This window comes from Syngnathus typhle, linkage group LG15, assembly GCF_033458585.1.
Source record: "Syngnathus typhle isolate RoL2023-S1 ecotype Sweden linkage group LG15, RoL_Styp_1.0, whole genome shotgun sequence".
In the NCBI taxonomy this organism is placed as follows: Eukaryota; Metazoa; Chordata; class Actinopteri; order Syngnathiformes; family Syngnathidae; genus Syngnathus; species Syngnathus typhle.
Window position 1 is genome coordinate 6,655,870 of NC_083752.1, and position 23,931 is coordinate 6,679,800.

At 41.7% G+C, this 23,931-nt stretch overlaps 2 protein-coding genes across 3 annotated transcripts; both read left to right on the forward strand.

Moving 5' to 3' along the window:
- The first annotated feature begins 39 nt into the window (after positions 1 to 39).
- zc3h12b (zinc finger CCCH-type containing 12B) lies at positions 40 to 10,845 on the forward strand. Its single transcript, XM_061299742.1, has 6 exons — positions 40 to 283; positions 2,691 to 3,475; positions 3,554 to 3,693; positions 3,765 to 3,999; positions 4,076 to 4,182; positions 4,255 to 10,845. The coding sequence occupies exons 2-6, from the start codon at positions 2,868 to 2,870 to the stop codon at positions 5,673 to 5,675; spliced, it is 2,511 nt and encodes an 836-aa protein (XP_061155726.1). The 5' UTR covers positions 40 to 283; positions 2,691 to 2,867; the 3' UTR covers positions 5,676 to 10,845.
- Positions 10,846 to 12,647: 1,802 nt separating this feature from the next.
- Positions 12,648 to 22,837, forward strand: LOC133168031 (moesin-like). 2 transcript variants are annotated; one of them, XM_061299238.1, is made up of 13 exons: positions 12,648 to 13,022; positions 17,929 to 18,012; positions 18,096 to 18,191; positions 18,291 to 18,565; positions 18,650 to 18,733; positions 19,133 to 19,279; positions 19,356 to 19,452; positions 19,523 to 19,686; positions 19,749 to 19,879; positions 19,950 to 20,110; positions 20,191 to 20,283; positions 20,390 to 20,620; positions 20,928 to 22,837. In XM_061299238.1, exons 1-13 carry the CDS (start codon positions 13,011 to 13,013, stop codon positions 21,090 to 21,092), a joined length of 1,740 nt encoding a protein of 579 aa, XP_061155222.1. In that variant the 5' UTR covers positions 12,648 to 13,010; the 3' UTR covers positions 21,093 to 22,837. The 2 variants fall into 2 exon arrangements, with proteins under 2 accessions (XP_061155222.1, XP_061155224.1); XM_061299240.1 differs by lacking the exons at positions 12,648 to 13,022; positions 18,096 to 18,191; positions 18,291 to 18,565 and having other exon boundaries at positions 17,954 to 18,012.
- Positions 22,838 to 23,931: the final 1,094 nt, after the last annotated feature.

Here is a 23,931-nt window from a genome sequence, read left to right on the forward strand (position 1 = left end):
CGGCCACCCCACCTCCCAGTTCCAAAATCCTATCTGCGCCCCTACATTGTGGAAGGAGCGCGCTGAGGTGTCATCAGCGAGCATCCTCTCGTGATCTGGCAACCTTGAGCAAACTGCGACAGCAGAGCAGCGCCAATGACAGCCAAACATCCGTGGAGCGGGCGAGGAGGATGACAGCAACATGGTGAGCCTGCTCCTGCTGCATGGCAACGATCGCGCCCAGTTACGTGCACTCTCTTGCACACGCACGAGTCCCGCTGTGTCTCCGCAACTTCGACGCAGTGTAAGATGATATTTTTGATAACTTTATCTCAAGTTACGTGGAGAATATTAGCAGGAGCGCGTCAGCTAAAAGCTAACACACGCTCGCAAGCGTATGTTAAAGTTAGCATCTGGAGCTATTCATTGGATGATGTTGTGCAGACAACTGCTTGTCGTGGTGCGTAGTTCAACTACCAACTCCTCCTGGTGGCTGCTTGTCGTGCTACTTTTTAGCCATTAAAAAATAAATAATCAGAAATCAAAGAAAGCTAATCTAGTTAGTAGATGTCGCTAACATGTTGACACCAGCTGGCTAAGTGTCCACAGAGCTAACTCAGGGCCTAAATAATGTTTAGGCGATTATTTGTGTGTAAAAGTGTGACATTATTCTAAAATAATCTATGCATTAAAAATAAATATATGTACTCTCCTGTGGGTTTTGTGTTTACCATGCATTGAAAAGCGCGATGTTCTTGTTTTGGATGACATGATACAACGTTGTTATTGACGTTCGTAACACGTTTGAAAATGAATGCTATCAAAGTAACCGAAGTTTCTATTTAAAGTACAAGCCATGACTCATTGGAATTCTTTATATCATTAGTCTATTAATATCCGGTTCTAGTGGAATCGATAACTTTAAATCATGCTAGTATTGCTATACCAAATCATCACGTCAATCATTCCGGCTTTAAATGTAATTCGTGAAATTTACACACAATTAGTTAATATTTTATTCGGCGCGATTTAAACAAATTTGAGGAGAGCATAATGTGATTGGATGATGACTAGGTAAGTTTCAAATGATACTGTCAGAAGAACTGATTTCAGAATTTGGTCATTATTGTGGTTTTAGTTTCCAGTACAGTGCCAGTTTATCAAATGTTAGAGTTACCTCAAAATAGTTCGAAAATCTCATTTTCCAACCTTAATTTTATGAAGTTAATTGCGTTATTGATTTCACATAATTGCAATGTACATCAATGTCAGCTGATGGACCTGCTGTATTCAATATTTTTTCATTTATGTGTTCAGCAGCTTGTATCTTATAAAATAATACAAAGAAAGGATTTAGGCAATGTTTGTATGATAGCTCTCACTGCAAGTGACCACTGTACCTATTCAAACAATACTACAAAGTAGCAAATTCACTAAATAGTGGATAGGGAATAAATCTGAAGATGTCAATTTTGGATCCCAATCAATGTCAAACAAACCACCTAAAGAAACCTTCCAATGCAAAGATGATCGAATGACTTTACCCTCATTACAAAGCGATTGGAAAACTAAAATATGTTTTATTGCCGTCGTCAAAGAAATGCAAAGCGTATAAAATCCACTACCTTCTGCATTTTCTGGAATCAATTTCCATTTCTGGTTCCTGAATATTTAATTTAATTTACATTGGTTTAAAATGGTTGCTTGAGACAAAAATCTGTGGAGTAAAGTCCATTTTTATTAAGGATCATGCTGCCTTAAGAATTGCAATGCAAAGAGTAGTGTATTTGGAAGTGTGAATTTACTGGCTGCCTGAAGAGAGATGATGAGCTGTGTTTGCCTTAGTCGTGACTTGTAAAAAGGAGTTAGCTGATGACACGGCCGTGTTGCTAGGCAACACACATCATGGGCTGCGCCTCTTGAATCTGGCAGTGTTGTATCTGCTCTCCACCTAAACTGGCTCGTTACTAAGTTGATTTAGATTTTCGGTCTGTAACAAAACATATTTTGTGCTGTAAGCTGTGCACTCATTGAACATAACAGATGAGTTGCCAAGCAATGTTCAGTTGCTGAGAAGGCTGGCGGCACACTGATGCACACTGATCAGCCCACACTGTCTCAGGTTCTATGCACTCATGCGTGTCTGCCTTCAATGTTGCTTTTGTGCTTCAATGCGAGGGCTGTTCTACAGTACATTAACAGACTGTGTTTGCTTTTTTCTCTGTATTATTTAAAAAGCAATAGACTGCAGGAAGAGGAAAATATTTGTGGTCCGTTTCATTATTCTCTTTCTTTCACTTATCCACCGGGAGGCGGATAGTGACGCTGGTTGGCTGCTTTTGTTGTTGTTGTACTGCACATGTATGAATCTAAAACTGTCTTATGTAATGCTCACAACACATTGATTGAAAAGTGCAACTGTCAACGTGACGTGGGAAAAGGTTAGAATGGCTTTTGGAACGCTCGTGTTGTCGCTTTCGGAATATTCACATTTTCCTATTTGGTAATAATCTCGCTGCATGCCAATGACAAGAGAAACGTTCTTTAATTAAACAATCCACATTGTTTTTAAGAAGTACAACTAGGTTGTATTACAGCATTCAGATTTCTCTGTTAATTTTTTCTATGACTTTCAAGGCACCATGTGTGTTTATAATTAATTATATTTGGCCACTGTATAACAAATGTTTACTTTTTTTGCTCTCTCTCAGGTCTAAGTAGTTCACACAGGGAAGAGCGCAATCTTTCGGTCCGACTCGAGGAGTTTTTCAAAGTCTAGCAATGAACAAGATTCCTTGGTTGGATCTGAGGTGAGGAAGAAGCATGGGGCGTAAATCCAAAGTGTTGAAGCAAACGTGACAGTATGTTCTGCGTCGGAGAGGCTCAAAATGGAAAAGCACCCATGCAGGGAGGAGAACATTGACTCAAGCAGGGACCGGCATGCCCCCGACGAGCCCGAGGACGGCAGCAGTTCGGATAGTGACGCTGAGGAGCAGCTGCGGCAGAAGGCTCAGGTGAACAGCAACAAAAAGTGGGAGCCCTTGGCGGTGGTGACAAAGCCCCATCGGCAGCTGTGTCGTTCTCCGTGCCTGGATCGGCCCAGTTTTTCCCAGAGTAGCACGGTGCAAGATTCCCGTGAGGATGAAACCGCTGCGGGATCAGCCGTCAAAGCGGCCAGTAAGAAAGATTACCAGACAAAAATGGACTTTGCGTTGAAGCTGGGCTACTCTGGGGAGCAGGTGGAGATGGTGCTCAGTAAAGTGGGGGCCGCTGCTCTCATTAATGACATTCTTGCTGAGCTGGTGAGACTCGGGAACAAAGTGGAGCCCGAAAGTCAACCTTGCAGCACGGCGGCGGCGGCGGCATCGGCGTCGCTGTCGCTCACGCCGTGCGTTAAAGAGACTGTTAGTCCCGAAGTGTCTGTGGAAGAGGAATCTGTGGACCCCTACGATAACCTCAGGCCCATTGTCATCGATGGATCAAATGTGGCAATGAGGTAAGATGCAAACAAGTTTTACTGAGTTGGTATGTTAGTATGAGGGGAACGGCAAAATCTTTTTTTTGTTTGTTTCAGCCATGGAAACAAAGAGGTTTTCTCTTGCCGTGGTATCCAACTTGCTGTCGAATGGTTCATAGAGAAAGGGCACAAAGACATCACTGTGTTTGTCCCAGCATGGAGAAAAGAGCAGTCCAGGCCTGATGCCCTCATTACAGGTAGCAAACATGTTTTGGGTCGGGAAGTTGTATGAAAAAAAGAAAAGTAAACGCAGCATTTGCCCTCGCAGATCAAGAAATCTTACGCAAGCTCGAAAAAGAGAAGATCCTGGTTTTCACCCCATCTCGGAGGGTCCAAGGCAGAAGAGTGGTGTGCTATGACGATCGCTTCATAGTGAAGCTGGCTTATGATTCTGATGGAATTATCGTGTCCAACGACAACTACAGAGACTTGCAAAATGAAAAACCGGAGTGGAAGAAGTTCATCGAGGAACGACTCCTAATGTATTCATTCGTCAATGACAAGTAAGGAGCTGTGTTCGAGTCGACACGAAATCATGGGATGCTTGAAATATGCAAATGACATTTGGATGTTTTTTAGATTTATGCCACCTGATGATCCACTGGGAAGACATGGTCCGAGTTTGGAAAATTTCCTCCGCAAGCGTCCTGTTGTCCCAGAGCATAAAAAACAACCATGCCCCTATGGTGAGTCATTTCATTTTATTGGACTGAGTCGATTTGTTTCTTGCTGACTTGATTCTTTGTGTCCTTAAAAAGGCAAAAAGTGCACATATGGACACAAGTGCAAATATTATCACCCGGAGCGAGTCAATCAGCCGCTGCGGTCGGTGGCTGACGAACTGCGGGCCTTCGCCAAACTCTCCGCAGTCAAGACAATGAGTGAGGGCGCCTTAGCCAAATACGGCACCGGGCCGTCAACGGTGACCAGGGACGGCAACTCCGAAGTCAAACGCGTGGCACCCAAACGCCAGTCGGACCCGAGCATCCGCTCGGTGGCCTGCGAGTCTCCAGAAAGCCTTTCGGTCATGAGGAAGTCTGAGACCAATTCAGTGCCTTCCCTTGTGACCGCTCTCAGCGTGCCCACCATGCAGCCCCTCAAGAGCCACGCGGCCGGGGCCTTGAACACGCGATCCGCCAGCAGCCCGGTGCCAGGTTCTTTGCAGTTCTCCCACAGTTCGCTGGAGCACATGTCCAGTGTGCAGTACCCTCCCATTTTGGTAACCAACAGTCACGGCGCTTCTGTGACATACAGCGAGCAGTTCCCAAAGTATGACTCGGTCAGCGACCACGGCTATTATTCACTGCACAGTGACTTCTCAAACATGAGCATGAGCAGTATGCACAACGTCGACAGTTTCTGTAGCATGGAGCACGAGCACGTGGTGTGCCAGAGAACTCGCAGCCACTGCGCCGAGTCTTGCCTCGGCCACTCCAACAGTGACTCTTTCCCCTCTTACGGCGACATGTACCCCAGCTCTGTGGACGGGAGCTTGGAGGAGAGCATGAAGGGCCAGCAGCAGTCTCCGGCAACGGGGAGAATGCAGACTTTCGGTTTTCGGCACGAAGCGCTCACGAGGGTGCAAAGTTACGGGCCCGAGGAGCCCAAGCAGGGTCCGCGGAAGCAGCCTGCCCCTCATCTGCCTCCGCACATCCAGCACGTGGCGGTGGGGGCCAGGTCGAGCTGCCCCGGGGACTACCCCGTCGCTCAGAACGTCCTCCCGCCGCTGTCCTCGCAGCCGACGCGCTCCCTCGGCATGACCCGTATGGACAGCGTATCCGATTCCAGGTTGTACGACAGCAACCCCATGAGACAGAGGCGACCGCCGCTGTGCCGCGAGCAGCACGCGAGCTGGGACCCCCTGCCCTGCGGCAACGAGTCTTACGGATACCACTCGTACCCTCTGAGCAACAGCCTGATGCCGTGCTGCGAGCGGGTCATGGTCCGCAGCATGCCTGACAAAATGGAGCAAATTTGGAACGTGCCGTGGGAGGCCTCAGCTGCGGCGGAACACCAAGAACGGTATGTCGTCCCAGAGCACCAGTATCAAACATATCGGAACCTTTGCAACATTTTTCCCGCTTACGTGGTCCATTCGGTGATGGAGAAGAACCCCCATTTGACAGACCCCCAACAACTGGCAGCTGTCATTGTCACAAATTTGAGGTCTTGTCACTAAGGTGGAAATTTAGTACAGAGATTTGAGCATTTTGGTTGCAAAGACAGGCACTTGATAAATGTTGCCAAATGTGCAACATTTGCCCTCAGGAGTTCTTTTTTTTTTTAATGTCTCTGCTGCAAAATCCAGCTCTCTGGTTTTCCATCAGCAAGACGACATTAAGTCAACAGCATAGATGAAGTTTGCCTGACATTTTTTAAACACAATTGTAAGACATAAAAGGCTACACATTTATATGAAGTGTGGTACATTTGTAAAAGGACACTTGTATTTTTTTTCCACAACACGTCTATCACACCTGACCAGGAGCAAGGTTTCCTTTCAATTTTTAAAATAAGATTTTTAAATAGAAGGACTTTTTCCTGCAACGTCTTTTGGGGTTGCACTTGTGTAAAATTTGTCATTTGGTTTCAATCTTTAACCCACCTGGCAACATGACACCAGTTGCTGCTTTTTAGCATTTGGATTCATTTAAAGAGGAAATCAACCTAAAAAAAAAAAATGTTCTGTGCAGCCTAACTAGTCAAAACATGGTGTTCTGATTAATGTTATGTTTCTGAGAAAATGCAGGCAAAATACCCCTTTATCTATCTCGGGTGGCGGCCATTTTGCCACTTGCTGTCGACTGAAAATGACATCAAAGTTGCCAGGTCTCAGGTCGCAACCAATCACGGCTTAGCTTCACAAATCAGAAATGAACCTGAGACCTGGCAACTGTGATGTCATTTTCAGTCGACAGCAATTGGCAAAATGGCCGCCCCCTGAGCTGGATAAAATGGGGTGAACCTTGCTTCTTAATCGGAATGCTGTGTTTAGATTAGTGGGGGCACAAACAACATTATTGTAAAGAAAATTTTGGGGTTGACTTCCCTCTTTAATGAACACTATCTATGTTTTATCCACGTTAAGACATCCTGTTCAGGTCATATGGATGTGCTGTGAATGTTTGCGCTGCAGTACAAATATTAATAACTTTCTTTAGCTTTGCTTCTGCTGTAAATAACACATTTTTTTTGGTGTGTTCATTTGTTTTAACACGAGTAAGAGGGAGGTACACACATACCTCCAAGCATGAACTATGATATTTAATGGCCTTATATCTGAATGACCTCACGCGTTAGTCTTCTTCAATGAACGTCTTTGTCACTGAAGCCTCCTACTTTCAAACGTAAAAGCACTATCTCAGAAATCTATTTTCTCAGTTTCACAAAGCAAATATTTTGGTAGAATTCGACCGTGCACAAAGCAAGCCAAAAAGAGATTTGTCTTGTATCCACAGGTGCACACGTCTATATCTATGTACATATAAATCACACAAAAGCCATTATTTTAGTCATTTATAAGCTGCTAAATAATGCCAAAAAAAAAAAATCGGTCATTATTTTGACATCACATTTCATTTTGTTTCACATAATTGGGATTAGTTCTCATTTCCAGTTGTGTTTTTTTTGTCAGATTACTTGTGAAAATAATATATAATATGTATTTTAGGCTTTTAGATACAGCGCTCTGATGTTATTTTTTTTAATTAGCTGAGTTTCTCTAGTATGAATGGGTGTTTCTGTGGCCCATTGCAAATACGATGTTATCACAATAACACTTGTTTTTTATTTTTTTTTATTTATTCCCAGGCTACATATAGTATGTGATCTTAAATAGAATTATCTCTGAACTTTTTGAGGTTGTCAGTGGAGCTGTTTGTTGCTCATTTCTATCAAAGACTACTTTTACATGCACTTACATGGACTGACTTCACACAAAGGTGGGATGGCTTTTATTTCTGGTGGGCTTTAGCTTGAAGACTATTCTTGAGGTATTTCCAAGCCCGCTTACAATTTACTTTTAAGTCAGTCAGTGCTATTATATTGTTAAAAAGCTGCAAAGCAGTTGTGAAACGAATAAACGGTAAACTAGATGTAGTAAAAATATCACACTAAGATGAACAATCACAATGCATATATAGTAAAAAGATTACTAGGGAAAAAATGGTTGCCATCAAGTTTGCACACGGCTTTGCTTGTCATATTTACATGGATAGATTAAAAATCCATCCATGACTGGAGAGGTTGTATAATTATTAAGAAAAACAAAGAAGTGACGCGAATGCAAGAAAGCATGTTTATGATGTTTGGATTTTATTGTGAGAGTGGATGGCTCGATTACAGTTTGGCTGTGCCTTGCAGCGCATTGCTCTCAGGTTGCTTTCACTTTTTCACTTCACTGGCCAAAAAAAAAAACAGTGGTCACTGCTGGCAAGCGTCTATTCTCTTCTAATAGCGATATATTTTGTGAAAACTTGTACGTGTATATAAAGTTGCAGTCGTGAAAACTGCATTGTAAAACTTTGTACGTTCAAAGTATGCACCTTGAGTTGTTTAACAATGGGTGTCTTTTGGGTGGCTTTACATGATGATGTGTTGACATTAGCATTCAAAGCTAATTGCTACAAGTGTGGGCCTTAAAATGTTATAGTGTAACCGTTTGAATTTTGGACTAGATTTTTTTACAAAAATTCTATTTCAAATTGTACGATTAGGGATTTTGAATTTCAAGATAGCACTGCAGGTAAAGGTCACGGGTATCATCTAAAGCCAGCCCAACTGCAAGGTGACGCTCTAAATGCATTTAAAGGGAAATGCCACTTGAATAAATCTGTATGAGCGCCTGACTCTCAAACGGAAGTACAAAATGCCAAAGTGCCACACAGATTTTTCCACATAAAGTGGCATTACTCTTTAATTGGGAATTTATGTGAGCTCGATTATTTTTCTCAATGGTGAGTCTTTAAAAATATAGATTTGTCTTTAATGTTAGATAAAACTTGAGTGTATAAACATAAAAAAAAAAGAAAAAAAATGAATGTGTATAGTCCAAATAATTTTTTGGGCTTTGCTGACTTTTTTTTTTTTTTTTTTTCATGAAAAGGGACAAGGCCACTTTCGGCCAGCTTGTCTGTTCATGAGAAGGTGAAAACAAACTGCCTAAATGTTTCTTCATATGAAACAATCAGATTGCAAGGCTGCTGTCGCCGTTGTTTCTGGCATTTGGCTCAACGTTTGCGTGCCCCCCCCCCCCCCCTCTTTGAGCTAGTCATTTTGTCACACATTACAAGAAAATGTTTTTGGTGTGAAGCGAAAGAGAGAAAAATAAGAACAACTATCGTTAGTGACTTTTAATTGCACTGATGACTACATAATCTTATCTCGAGCCATATCGCAGCTCAGCTCAATTGAAATTGGAGTGATTGTGTTTTATTCAGAAAGGTCCGATCTGATCCAGTTTCAACCAGATTACCATATTTCCTTATATAGTAGACTGGAATGCATTTTGAACTCAACTACAATGGTTAACCATGATTTATCAATTTCAACAAATGATAATAAATTACACGTCAACAAGCCTCCCCCCCTATTTTTTTTTTTTGAAGAAAGAGGCATTAATGGCGTTTATTTTTTTAAATGCAATGCACAATTAATTTGGCTACGATGTATTCCAGCAGAAGCCACTATGAGGAAATTTTCTCACCATAAAATGGATATCAAATCACTACATGAATACAAGATGTACACAAAACATTCAATTACTTTTTAATTTCAATTCGAAGTTTTTCCAGGCTGTACCCAAGAGCCAAAAACTTTCAAAAAAGAACAACTTGATCTAATATGATTCAGCTTTGTGAAAAAAACTTTCTCGTACTAGTTCAGTGTCCCCCGCATTCTTTCTTATGTATGTGCCGCAAACAACCAAGCCACAAATGTCTGGAATTGACTTTTACTTGTTGATACAAATTGTATCTCTACCTTGAATGTAAATTAAATATCCAATGTATATTATGAAAACAGTTTTATTTAAATGAAGGGGGGGAAATGCCTAATGTGTGTGACACTGTGTGTCACTGGGAGTAGCCCTTAGGTATGTACTATATTTTATTGGGTACAGTAATTAATTTCCTGGGACTTTGATACGCTGGGTCAAGCGCACAACAAGAAAAAAGTGTATGGCTCTAAGCATCACTGTACATACCGTAATTTTTGGACTATAAGTCGCACCAGCCATAAAATGCCCAAAAAGTGAAAAAACAACAACATATATATGTATATAAGTCGCTCCTGAGTATAAGTCGCCCCCCCCCCCCCAAACTATGAAAAAAAACGCGACTTATAGTTTGGAAATTACGGTACTTGTGTGTTCCTGTGGATAGGATTTCATGTGTAAATGTAAAACATTAATTCAGTTCACTTGAATGTTGTAACCTATGCTTATTTTCTCCTGATTTGTTGATTTTACCTTGTGTAAAAACATATTTGGGTCTTTAAAAAAAAAAATGCAGATTGTTACGCACCAAACTAATCTACTTTAATGGACATTTTTTTTTACTAAAAACTACTAAATGAGAGCACAGTGCTAGTTTTGGATCATTTGTGTATTGATGTTTTTTTTAGATTATTTTTTTCTCTTCAAATTTTAATGTAGTGGAATGTTTGGCAGGCGGTTGAAGAACTAATGTTGACATGCAGATAGATACGTGCTTTTTGTTGTTACTTTAACCACTGAAATGTGATATTGAAGTTGTGTATCATTTTGCTGTCCACGGCCAGTTTTGTGTACTTTCAACTGGCGCCCTATGGAAAATGAACTATTTTGAGGTTTTGTGTTGAATAGCATGTCAATGGATGAGATGAAAAACCAAAGTTGTTGTTTTTTTATTCTTATTGTTCTCGTACACATTGTGATTCAAACACACATTCACACTAATTGTGTACCTATGATACTTGATGCCAGCAAACTCCTAGATGGAGAGATTTGATATGCAGAATGTCAGAACTAGAGGTGTGCTCATTAACACAACTGTACGTATTTACAGTGTAATACTCAGGTTTAACCCCGCTAACATTCAAAAAATCATGATTCAAAAATAGTGAGTTGTCCTGGTGACTTTTCTAAAGTGGTGTGAGTGGACTGTTGTGTCTGCAATGTAAGAAGGAAAACATTGAAGCAAGCTTTTTGTGTTGTGCTTGTCTGCAGTATTGTAATCTACACTGGGTGAAAAGCTTTGCTTTTTCTTTTTTTTATTTGTAGACCAAACTAGACTATTTGAGTCTGTGGGCTCAAACAAAATGTAAGTCTTAATGACGTGTTTCTCACCATGAATAAAGCTACATTATGTTCATACTGTGCTATCGCTTCTTTTAATAATGCAAATGCGTTTTGAGGAATGTGCATGTGTGTAACTAGTGTTTGCGAGAAAATTACTAGTTTAGAAAATAACTTGCCTAGATCTTCAAGGTAAGATAGGGAGAAGCCTGCTCTTTGTTGCATACTTGCCCTCAGGCTCTGCAAATAATAGGTAGCTTAGCTGAAGGCACCCAAACATTGGTCACAAGCGCCCTTCGGCATTTAACTATAGAGTACTACCATTAAAAACAAAATAGAATCATAATTAAGAGATTAAAAACGTAGTTAGGTCCATATTTGAGTCTGAGCGCCCTCTGCTGGCGAGATTTGGGCATGGACTAAGGATAGATTTTGCTTACTGTTGTTTTTAAGTTTCTCATTTGGTGAGAACACTCCACGGGAGGTCATCTTACCCGTCTCAAAGTATAACTCACGGGAATGTAACCCAGTGACTCAACACAAAGGTATTTGAGTTGGTTACTTTTTAAGTTATGCAGGCAAAATGTTCCCTCAGGCATTGTGTTATTCTTCTTTCATCCCTTATCTGCAAGAAATGAATTGTGGACGTTACGCAGATCTGGAGGTGGTATTGGGCAAGAACAGAGGACACACCCTGGACAGCTTGTCCACCACAAGGCTGTCATTGGAAAATGAACAAGACTGAATCAGGAGTCTGTAAAGTTTTGCTCGAGAGCCACATTTGATTTTCTACAATGTGGGCCAGATTGTTCCTAGATGCGGTCATGCTTATGTTCTTGTTGTCTTCGACGTGATGAGGAAGTATGCTAGTTGAATGTGTACTGCGTGTTTAGAAATCAGTACAAAGACATCCTTTAACTTGTGGAGCTCTGAGGGAATAGTGTCATGAATCATCTCCCTATAATCAACCAAAGAGAACGAGTCAAGAAGCCAGAGGTCATTGTCTCCTATGATGAAGCATATTTTTTGGAATTGTTGAGACATCTCCTGACTTAGCCCTTCCCATACATAAAGATAGGTCAGATGAAGCCACAAAAGCACAATTTAAAGATTTTACCTCCCTCCATTACTGCATAATCTGACTCACCACATTTTGGGGCCCACGTGAACATTTCTGCTGCGGCGTCTGCTGGCGTGTGTTCCGTTATTCCAGTAGCGTTGGTAACGTGGTGAAGGCTTGCTTTTTCCACTGCCTGCATAAAACATTTGAAAAAAGTACTTATTAGTACTATTAGTATAGTTACCTACTGCATTCAGGGAATACGAGCAGACTTGTATTTAAGGAGGGTATTTCTGTATCACTTATAGCTTGAACGTAAAGGCCGCGGTGGAGGGGGGGGGGATTACTATGATTCATTTGATGTCAATAATACAAGATATAATTATTCTTCCATCACACAAGTTTTGGGGGAGTTATAGGATTTAGGAGGGGCTTCATGGTGTCTCGTGAGGTCATTCACCACTTTGTCAAGATAGGCCTATATGAGTAGAAAGCATAGTATAAGGAAAAAAAATCATCAGAGGGATTAACAAAAATTGAGACTGTAGCCTCCCTGAAAAATATCCATAAAGTTCCCTGAAAAATATCCATAAAGTATTTTTAGCTAATTCGTTACGTTCCACCAATGAGCGCATTGTGCGCGTTTTTTTATTGACACTGCAGTGATTATTTTATATTGGATACAATAAAGAAAAGGGAGTAGGTCTTGGACGAGTCGTGCCGAGCCGAGCCGAGCCAGGAGAGTGAATACGTGCGGCCATGATGATGCAGCGGCAGCAGGCGGAGTCTGCAGGCTTCAACTAAACCAGCCCAAACCAAAGCGAGCTTCGTTTCTCCTTTCTGTCTGCTGGCTGCTGTCCTGTCATTGGCCTGGGTGTGGTTTCAGAGTCCGGGTACCGTTAACAGGAAATCGAGCTTTCGAGTCCATTTCTTTTTTTGAGGGCGAAACAAAGACTAATTATTCCCCTCGAAAGTTCAAGATAAGTGTTTTGGTGTGTTTTAAATCATCGAGTAATAGACTGGGCTCGTTTTGGACAGGAAAGGGTTTCACTGGCGCCGTTGTTCTGATGGGAAAAAGTTTTCTGGTGGTTTCGACAACTGTTCGTCTTTTCTATTAGTTTTTTTGTTGTGTATTTTTGTTTTATTTCCTTCTAACCCGAAGCGGACCAACAAAAGCCAAGATGCCGAAAACGGTAAGCTTGAGTTAACCTAACTATTCTTATTGTAAGCCTCTCGTTGTTGATCTTATTGAAGAGAATCCTGTATGTATCCTGCACCGATGTATCAATGTCTATTTTGGAGCGTGTCTTTTTTTACTCGGTGATCCAGACGGTTTATTGTAGTCTTTTTTTAATTCGACGACACAATACTTTCCGTTAGGCGAGTGCGCGTGCGCGCTCCCGCCCCAGCGTCTCTTCATATGAGCGCCTTAAATCACATCCTTCAATGAGGCCTTGAGTCTACTTTGTATCACAATCCCGAGTTCCCACGTAGGTGGCACGGTTGAGAATCACGTCCCAGAGTGGCTTTGTCCTGGGTGGGCGCCCTCCAGTTCCCCCTCCCCTCCTCCCCGGTAGCCATGGAGCTCGTGTTTCCGGAGGCCTCCCCATCCAGCCGGGGCTAGCTAGCAAGTAGAAGCCGAGATTGGGGCTGTCAAGCCGGCCCAGTGTGTGTGTCCTGCAGCCTCGGCTCTACCTGGCCCAAAAAGATGATACTATAAGATTATTTTGTGACATCAAATTAAATTCAGCAATTTGTTTTAAGGTGACGTAGCTGGGAACAATGAAGAGCACGCCTCCTCTCATTGTTGGGGGTGCACATAGTCTTTGTCTAATTCAAACTGCATGAATCTTATGTTTTTAAACGTTAACCTCTTTTTTTCTTTTTTGATTTATGAGATAAACATTTGAACGTAGTGGAATAAAAGTCTTGCACACAGTGGGGCATTTGTTACCCATGACTCGTGATACTATACAGGATTCTATATGCTATAAATGTCTAAATGCATGTCTTTGTTTATTAATGGGGGAACTTTGAAATGCTAACTTTCTTTAACAATACGACTGGTTTCAAACTGGGGTCCATACAATTTACAAAAAAATAAATAAAATAGACCTACACACTGGGATGTGTCAACAAAATAAACAAAGCAATTACTCCTCCTCCCTTTGGGCCAATTAAAATCTCTGTGATGATTTTGACATTGTACCACAAATCTCACATGCCTGTATCCATGTAGCATTTTTAGCTTGAGGTGATTGATAAATATTTAAATCTAATTAGATTTCATTTAGCGAGGGTCCTTTCTATTATATATAGGTCATAAATATTTAGGCAGAAATATTTAGGGCTGCACTGTTGCATATAAAAAAAAACATGTTTTTTTTTTCTGTTTTTTTTCTATTCACAATGTCATGTTTAATACGTGGCCCTACAACCAAACACAATGCTATAGTGTGAGTGTTTGCTACACTTTTAAAAAAATAGGTTTAGCCTGTTAGTAATGTGCCAATTGTCTGAGTAGTGCAGCCAGGATACTGTTAGCCTCGACAAAAATGGCATGATCTGCAGTTTGCAGAGGTTTGCAGAAGGAGCTTCTACAAGCAATAAACCAGTGTGTTTTCGTGTTAAGAAAAAAAGAAACAAAAAATGGGACAAAGAGGAAGATCACTAGCCATAAATGAAAATAAAATGCTTTCGGAATGAAAAGTTTTGAACTTCCTAACTTCCTGAGATTGGAGCTAAAACCATAATTTGGAAACTATAGGGCAGGCAAAACATAGTAAAGAAGGAAGTGAGATAATGTGATTCGACAATAAAGTTAATTTTTTTTTGCCAAGTGAAAGTTTCCTTTGGAGAAGTGTGGCACACACAAGTCAGCATTTGATTCAAAAGTTGCGCGTCTGTGCCGTCCTGCCGTCTGCACTCAAGTTTCTCAAGGAAGTCATGGTGTGACTCAAATTTTCTGCTCTTACATCAGTTCCTTTCTGGTAATTTCCTCGCCCGCAGCCTTATATGGACTTTCACATCACGGTCTAGCTGCTCTCCTCCCAACTTCCCCCAGCCTGTTCCTCACATGCCGTGCACCACTCAAGATTACGCTGAGGCACTCTATCAACCTTAAAGTGTCATTTTATCACCAGTTGCTGTGATTCCTTTACTGTGTCGGCTTTAAAACGCTCCGTAATAAAATCATGATACATTTTAGTTCAACTTTAGGAGAAAGAAAAATGAAAAATCCGTATGTCAACATTTTCAGTATACACACTAATATCGACATATTCTCAAATATAAATCTTACTTACCATTTCAGTCGAAAGTCAACAACATTGGTGGTTTTCTTGCTAGGTGGACAAACATTAAGTGTGTGTGGCTATGGTGATTTGGTCAATGGAAAGACGTGGAGGTATGCTAGCGAGGGGATTTAAGGAGGCCGTAGTGCGCATAGCAGAGCAGATTAGCAGGTTGTAGAGTTAGAGGTGGTGGATCAAGTGAATGCTTTTTTATTTTTTTTTATTTTATCAAACACAAATACTTGAATAGTTTCACCTTCGATCTGGCGTGACAATTACACTTTTTGGAAAGTAAGTAGTTTTATGTTAACATTTGTGTGTTTGTTGTTTTCAGCTCAAATGAAATCACGGTGGTCTAAAGATAAGAACGAGATTGAGGTTTTGCCAAATGTTTGTACTTTTCTTCTGCCCCGGATTCAATGGACACTCCTCGCACCCGAGTATGAGTGAATTGTAGGAAGTTGGAGTGAACAGGCTTTGAGCAAAGTAGCAGTTTGGACGGAGGATCGAGAAGGATTACAAAACGTTAACTCGACAAAAGCGACTGGACTCTCACGTTGAGATGTCCGAGCAGATGGATGCGTACATGTACGTGTATTTAAGGAACAATGGTCATGGGAAAGACCCCTCCTCACTTTGTAAAGAAAGCTCATCCTCCCTTTCATCCCTCCCTTTTCCTGTCTGCCAGTTTGCACTCTTCAACTGGAGGCTTTCCTTAGACGTAACGCTCGGCTGCATCCAGGCCTCAGCTGTAAACACATCTGGACTGCAGACACACAACAGTACACACAGCCACAGGGCGTTTAAACAGAGGTGGGAGGTTTGACAGCCTTTTCTGTGCAAACCTGCTTACAGACATAACTTTGTCACAAAAGACACAAATTATTACAGTATCTCCTATTCAGTGAAATCAGTCTGGGGATTAAGGCTGTTTGATATGTACTATTATTTTTGGATGTTCATTCCCTGTGTTGTATTAATTTTTTTTAGTCATTTATTTAGATTTATGAGACATCAATCGGGAAATGAGATTAGAGCTATGTGGTTGTGCGACAAGTCATGTTAATTTATAATAAAGCAAATGCCGTTTTAAGAAAAAAAAAATGCCAATGTCACATTTTAGCACACGTGTCAAACTCAAGGCCCGGGGGCCAGATACGTCATTTTATGTGTGCCGCGAAGACAAATTGTGCATCAAATTCGTGTCATTACTAGAATGGCAAATTGTCTTCACTTTTAATAATATATATATATTTTTTTAAATATTTGACCAGTTTTTACTCATCTGATTTGAAAATGAGTTAGTTGTCAGTTTGTTTTGTAGCTTTTACTGTATATAATATGAGGTGCTCATATATTTATTTGGGTTGACCGTCATAATGGCCCTCCGAAAGAAGCTATGACTACAATGCGGCGCGTGAAAAAATGTAGTTTGACACCCTTGTTTTAGCACGATATGACATCGATATGATGAAAAATGTCATTTAGCTAGTGTGCATTGTGCCGTTGCCATGGGGAAACCGATGAGGTCAAACACATGGAAACTAGGCACGTGGGACGAGACGGCGCGGGTGAGTGTGCGCTAAGAATAGTGTGGGCGACACACCCTAACACGAGCAGTTAGAATGTAGCGGCTGGGTCATCGCCAGAGTTTTTAGAATGGTTGCCAATTTTTCTATCAGTTCTTTAGCGGTTATCAAACTTGTAATACCAAGTTCAATGAAAGTAAAAAAAAAAATCTACTGACCTTATGCACAGTTTGAACATTTAATTCATTGAGGCATCACTTATGGTACTGCCCTATCTGCGATTCTGTTGGCGTCGACCCAGACTGACCTCCGACGCAACTGCTGGCGATGACAGGAAGTGACAGAGGGGCAAGTGTCCTGAGCTGTAAATTGGGTTGTGCTGACATGAATGGGAAAGTACGCAACTCTCGTCAGCCCCTACTAGTGGGAAATAATGCGTGCCATTGTTGTTGAGGGCAGGCGTAGGCCTCAGCCTGCGCAGTTATTTCCCCAACAGGCATGTGTGCTGCCTTTTTCATCATCTCAAAGAGGGCAGAAAAATGTGAAGGAGAAACACAATGGCTTTGCTGATTCCAGAGTCAATCTAATATTTGTATGACCTTGGCAAGTTTGAAAAATTCAGGAGACACACGTGACGTTATGGATTTGGCACTCCTAACTATGACACGTTTAACGTCACGCGGCCCCTGACAAGAAAAACATTGAAAGGTTATGACTTGATTGAAGTGGTTCTTGCAATACATTCCACATTCCTGTTTCAATATCTGATGTGAGTTCAGTGCATTCTTGACTTGAACAGGAAGTTCCCCGGCGGTGACAAACTGGCTGCAAATAGGTGGATCAGTGTGTTCTTGGCAGACCGCAGAGCAGACCGAGATCTGACTGGCTGGCTGCTTCGGGTTGATACATGGCAGGAAGTAGGCCGCTCTCCTGAGGGTGAAGCGGCAAAAGGCCTCGCCACCGGAGGATGTGGTTACTTCCTGTAGATACTTTCCGTACGAAGGTCGACCAGATTGGCACGTGGGCTTTCATGAAGTTGAGAAAAACACTGAAATTATTCATTATAGTCGGGTGGTTTGTTAGCTATGGGGAATTAGATTTTGACTAAATTTGCAAAATACAGACATGTTGGATTAAGAAAGTCTTTGTGACTTAACCATGGCTTGCAAATGGATTTTTCTTAAAAGGGTTTTCACACCAACTTTTTTTTTTTTTTTTTATTCCCGCTCATATCCATGCTATTGTCATTTCACATTGGTCATTGTTGTTTACTTTAGATTAGTGTCAGAGTCACCACAATGGATGCGGAACTGGAGTTTGCCATTCAGCCCACAACAACCGGAAAGCAACTCTTTGACCAGGTAGGACATACCACAAAATGATCATTTCTCTTCGCGCTCCCTAAATCGTATTTAATTCTATATACTGTATCATTTTATATTAGGTTGTTAAGACCATTGGGCTTCGGGAGGTTTGGTATTTTGGACTCCAGTACCAGGACACCAAGGGATTATCTACATGGCTCAAGCTCAATAAGAAGGTGAGCTCTTTATTGACTACCATTGATAAATATAAACGTCAAAGATCCATTTCAACTTGAATGAGTCAAATATTTATATATTCTACTTTATAATTTCAGGTGACAGCCCAAGATGTGAGGAAGGAAAGCCCGCTACTTTTTAAGTTCCGTGCCAAGTTCTTTCCCGAGGACGTGTCTGAGGAGTTAATCCAGGATGCCACCCAGAGGCTGTTTTTCCTTCAGGTGAAGGAGGGAATTCTAAACGACGATATCTACTGCCCTCCCGAGACAGCCGTCCTCTTGGCTTCCTATGCAGTCCAGGCAAAGTATGCCGACTACAACAAGGAAGTCCACACACCGGGCTACCTGTCAAGTGAACATCTGCTCCCTCAGAGGTAAAATGATTATTGATCTGATAATCAGCGGTCATCTGGGTTTATATCCACCTTTGCGTGACCTCTGACCTTTCATGTTGGCAGAGTTCTGGACCAGCACAAACTCAGCAAGGACCAGTGGGAGGAGAGGATTCAAGTATGGCATGAAGAACACAAGGGAATGATGAGGTAATCGCTATTCCTCCTCCTCAGTCTCATTAGATAAGAAGTTCCCGGCTCATTATACGGTTTGCTAGTTCTACAGCATTTGGACTGTTCTTCTCTATGTGCCAAACTTTATCAGACTCTGCCTTCTCTCCTTTGTGTGCCTCTTCCCGTGGGCTGGCATGACTTTACAAATGTAACACCGGCCAAGGCCCAGAGGTCATGATACACCACCTTTTGTTTTCATTTCTCATAACCTAGCTTAGAAATGGAGCACAAGCTGTTTGATACAATAAATGTATAAGCTGGACGGATCAACAGACGACCATTTAAAAGCAGTGTGCCAAGATTTTTTTCTTCTGGTTTGATAATGTCAAAAACATTTGCATTCCAATATCTAAATGACATCACTTGTGTCTGCAGAGAGGAATCCATGATGGAGTATTTGAAGATTGCCCAAGATTTGGAGATGTATGGAGTTAACTACTTCAGCATTAAAAATAAGAAAGGAACAGAGTTGTGGCTAGGCGTGGACGCTTTGGGGCTCAACATTTATGAACAGAACGACAAGTAAGCCACTTTCTCACTGCTACACACTTTTGGATGCTTGTTAGCAAATACTGAAGCTTGCGTGTGTCTTTTACAGAATGACACCCAAAATTGGGTTCCCTTGGAGTGAAATCAGGAATATTTCCTTCAACGACAAGAAATTTGTCATCAAACCCATTGACAAGAAAGCTCCAGTATGTCGAAGGACCGTTTCATTTGGCTATACTCGGCACTGACTTGTATGTTTTTTTTTTTTTTTTTTAGGACTTTGTATTTTATGCTCCGAGGCTGCGCATCAACAAGCGCATTCTGTCTCTATGCATGGGAAACCACGAGCTGTACATGCGCCGCCGCAAGCCCGACACCATTGAAGTCCAGCAGATGAAGGCTCAAGCTCGGGAGGAGAAGAATCTCAAGAAGATGGAACGGTAATGGTCACTTCTTTCACAAAACCGACGCATCATTCAAAGCACTGTTGATTATTTTCTAGAGCTCTGCTGGATAACGAAAAGAGGAAAAGGGAAGTGGCAGAAAAGGAAAAAGAGAAGATAGAAAAGGAAAAAGAAGAGTTAATGGATCGATTAAGGCAGATTGAGGAGCAGACCAAAAAGGCCCAGCAAGGTGAGTGATGGAAAATGTCCGACAAGATGATTGCTCTGGACTGATGTTGACGCTAAGCGACTGCGTATAGAGCTGGAGGAGCAAACAATGAGGGCCATGGAGTTGGAGATGGAGAGGAAGCGAGCCCAGGAGGAGGCCGGGCGCCTGGAGGCTGACCTGAAAGGTGCCGAGGATGCCAAGATGGCTCTCCTGCAGCAGTCCGAAAACCAGATGAAGAACCAAGAGCACCTGGTCAGCTATCCAATGTCCAGGTTGCGTCGGTTTGGCGCTTTAGATGAGATGCAACTGAAAGACCAATGTTGTGTTTTTAGGCCACCGAGCTGGCTGAGCTGACCTCAAAGATTTCCCTCCTGGAGGATTCCAAGAAGAAGAAAGAAGATGAGGCTACACTGTGGCAAGAGAAGGTGCGCTGAATATGTCGAAAAAAAAAATCCCCACTGACTGGTCATTGTGTGCAACGACAAATGAAACCCTGACGGTCTAAGTTGACCCTTTCTTCTCTTACTTCAGGCCACCATGGTGCAGCAGGACCTGGAGAAGACCAAAGAAGAGCTGAAAAACAAAGTGATGGCGGCCCACGTCCAGGAGCCCATCAGCACCGAGAACGAGCACGACGAGAACGACGAAAGTAGCGCCGAGGCCAGCGCCGAGTTTACATCAGCCGCCACGTACAAAGACCGCAGCGAGGAGGAACGCATGACCGAGGCGGAGAAGAACGAGCGTTTGCAGAAACATTTACTCGTAAGTCTGACCTCCTGAACCTTGAGCTGGCTTCTGTTTCCACCATCGAGCGTGTAGGCAGAACATTATGGCAAGTGTAATAAATCCCAAATGGATTCATTTCGCTAAAGGGCAGGGCCATGTGCTGACATCACCTTGAAACAATAAGCACAAACTTGTCCTCGTTGTAACCCAGCCATCCATTTCGGATAGAGCTGGAGAGCCAGAGTATATATCCTGTTGATTATTATTATTATTATTATTATTAGTAGTAGTAGTAGTATTTGAGTGGGATTCCTTACTGAGTATGCAACAACTGTCATTCCAGGCCTTAAGTTCAGAGTTGGCCAACGCCCGAGACGAGACCAAGAAGACGGTCAACGACATGATCCACGCAGAGAACATGCGGGCGGGACGTGACAAGTACAAGACCCTCCGGCAGATCCGCTCGGGAAACACCAAGCAACGCATCGACGAGTTTGAATGTATGTGATGCGGAAGTCGTCAAGGCCGCTCGACTGGACCGCAGTCCAGCGAGGCTCCAGCTCTTTCTCTCCTCCCAAATATATCAGCTGCAAATCATGACATGGCTGCACACAAACACAGCACAATGTACAAATATGGATCTGTAAAAGTTGCATGTGCTATCATTCCTAACTGAATTGAAGCAAGTCACTGGTGTTAATAAGGGACATACTGTATTTTGTAAGTGCATTCCTCACTTAGGCGGGGGGTGGGGTGGGGTGGGGGTGATTTGTTGCATATGGATCACATTTTCTGACACTTCCAGTCAATTCTGTAATTTCATCTCAGATTTCTGTCAGATCCTTTTTTTGTGACTTCAAAATTAAAGACCCCGACGGCCAGTCCAACTCTGTGCCCGTTAGATATAAATTGAATATTTCTGCTGTACTCGTGCAAAAAGAATTTTCTGTTCATATTAATTTTGTCATGATGCACCACACAGCCTTGTCTTTTGAGTTGATTTAAGGCTCACGGTGCATCTACCGAATAGAATTTAAGACAATGAATCGCTTTTCTTTTTGGATCTAGATTGAATAAACTTGTGCCATAAAAAAACTTTTAGTTTGTAGTGTCAAATTTGAATCTTTGTTACATGATGACTGATGCTCATCAAGTTTGTCTGTGGCAGGAAGCGTTCAAAAGAATTTCATATCTGGATGATTTTGGTCACGTTGTAGGGATATCAAACTTATGTTTGGGGGTTTAGACTTAGGCGTAATGTATGACTTTTTAATCAAATAGTTTCGTTATCAAGGGATGTTCAATGCAACATTCTACAGTATGTCATTAGAAAGTTGGTATGTTGTAATTTAATCTTTAATTTAAAAAAATCACATCTGAAAGCCAAGTAATTTCCTTTTAACATGCACTGGAACATCCACAGTATTCAATATTAACCAAAACAACAATGCGTAGTATCTCCAGTTCTTACATTTTAATATACTGTATGTATTTAATGAATGACTTTTGTATTATTGTGATTTGGATTATTCTGATGTGATCAAATCATGTAACGGTGTTTAAAAAAAAAAAAGAGCGAGCGAGCGACACCGCTGAGGATATTTTTGTATGATGCAACTTTAGCGTCCGGAGCACAGTATTAGTTGTAAACTAATGAAATGGCTCGCGGCTGTTCTAGTAAATTGAAGGAACAAGCAACACCCTGTGCACACATCGCACCAATGCAAATTGACATTCCAATTCATCACAGTAAAATTTGTATTAAATTAAATCCCTCTGTCAAATCAATATTACATCATGATTGTTTCAGTCCAACTTTGGTATCAAGGCACAAGAAGGGTTTGCTTGTTTCATAGATTAGTCTTTGAAAGTATTTACATTATTTTGCAAGGTCAAAATAAAAGTATTATAGCAGTAGCCATTTTTATTCTATTTTGATGTGTTGGAATGAATTTCTACTTTGATCCAATTGTATTAATACTGTATTTTTGCCCATCGTTGCAAGAATAACTGCCATCAAACAATACATTTGTTATTTTGGACACCTTTAGATGCCTTTGACAATAACTTAAATGATGCTGTACTGTTATGTTTTACCTGAAATTCAGTCAAATCATGTGTGGATGAGGTCAGGTCATGTTTTCATCTAGTAGTTTTTGAAACATGAAGAATTGTCTCAATCTTTAGTAGTGCCTTGCCAAATTTTTGCTTCGTCTTTCTTTCACCGGTGAATAAAAAACAGGAAAAAAAACATGCTTGGTCTTTTTCTTTTCTGTTTGTAACTAGAGGTCCTCTATTTACGACGAGGTTTACTTTAAATCTAGAACAAAGTTGGAACGTGCTGGTGTGTGGTTCGTAAATATTTGTGCGAAAGGGGAAATTAAAAACAAAAAAAAGGGGGGGGGGGGAAGTAGCTACGCCGCACAGCACTCGTACATAAAATCGAAACGTCGTATGTCGGGACCGAAAACCACCGCAGGGTCACGTGAGCAGTTTCTTGCATTCACCAAACTTGTCATTTTAAAATATGCCACATGATGGTGCCTTCAACTCATGAGTGAAGGAGACAAAAAAAAGTCTTACAATTCTCGGGGAATGTTAGCTCCTAAATAATATATAATATATTATATTATATATATATATATATATTATATATATATATATATATATATATATATATATATATATATATATATATATATATATACGTAGGGGCGGCTCGGTGGGGCACTTGGGTAGCACGTCCGCCTCACAGTTAGGAACAGTTAGTAAAGTGCGGGTTCGATTCCACCTCCGGCCCTCCCTGTGTGGAGTTTGCATGTTCTCCCCGGGCCCGCGTGGGTTTTCTCCGGGCACTCCGGTTTCCTCCCACATCCCAAAAACATGCTTGGTAGGCCAATTGAACACTCCAAATTGTCCCTAGGTGTGAGTGCGAGTGCAAATGGTTGTTTGTCTCTGTGTGCCCTGCGATTGGCTGGCAACCGGTTCAGGGTGTCCCCCGCCTACTGCCCGATGACGGCTGGGATAGGCTCCAGCACGCCCGCGACCCCAGTGGGGACTAAGCGGTACAGAAAATGGATGGATGGATGGACAAAGGAGACTTTCTACTTAATTGTGATCATCCATCCATCCATCCATCTATCCATTTTGTTACTCAGGTATTTTCATAGCAAATTAATATTGTTGCATTTATTAATATATATCGCTTCCAACATTTTACAAGTCAATTATTTGTCCTATAGAGTAATTACTCTAAAACCTAAGTTTCTGACGTTAGTGTAGAAATGAGCAGGTTCTGCAATGTGAATTTAATACAATTTGGGTAGCGCTGTCCATGAGGCTGTGGC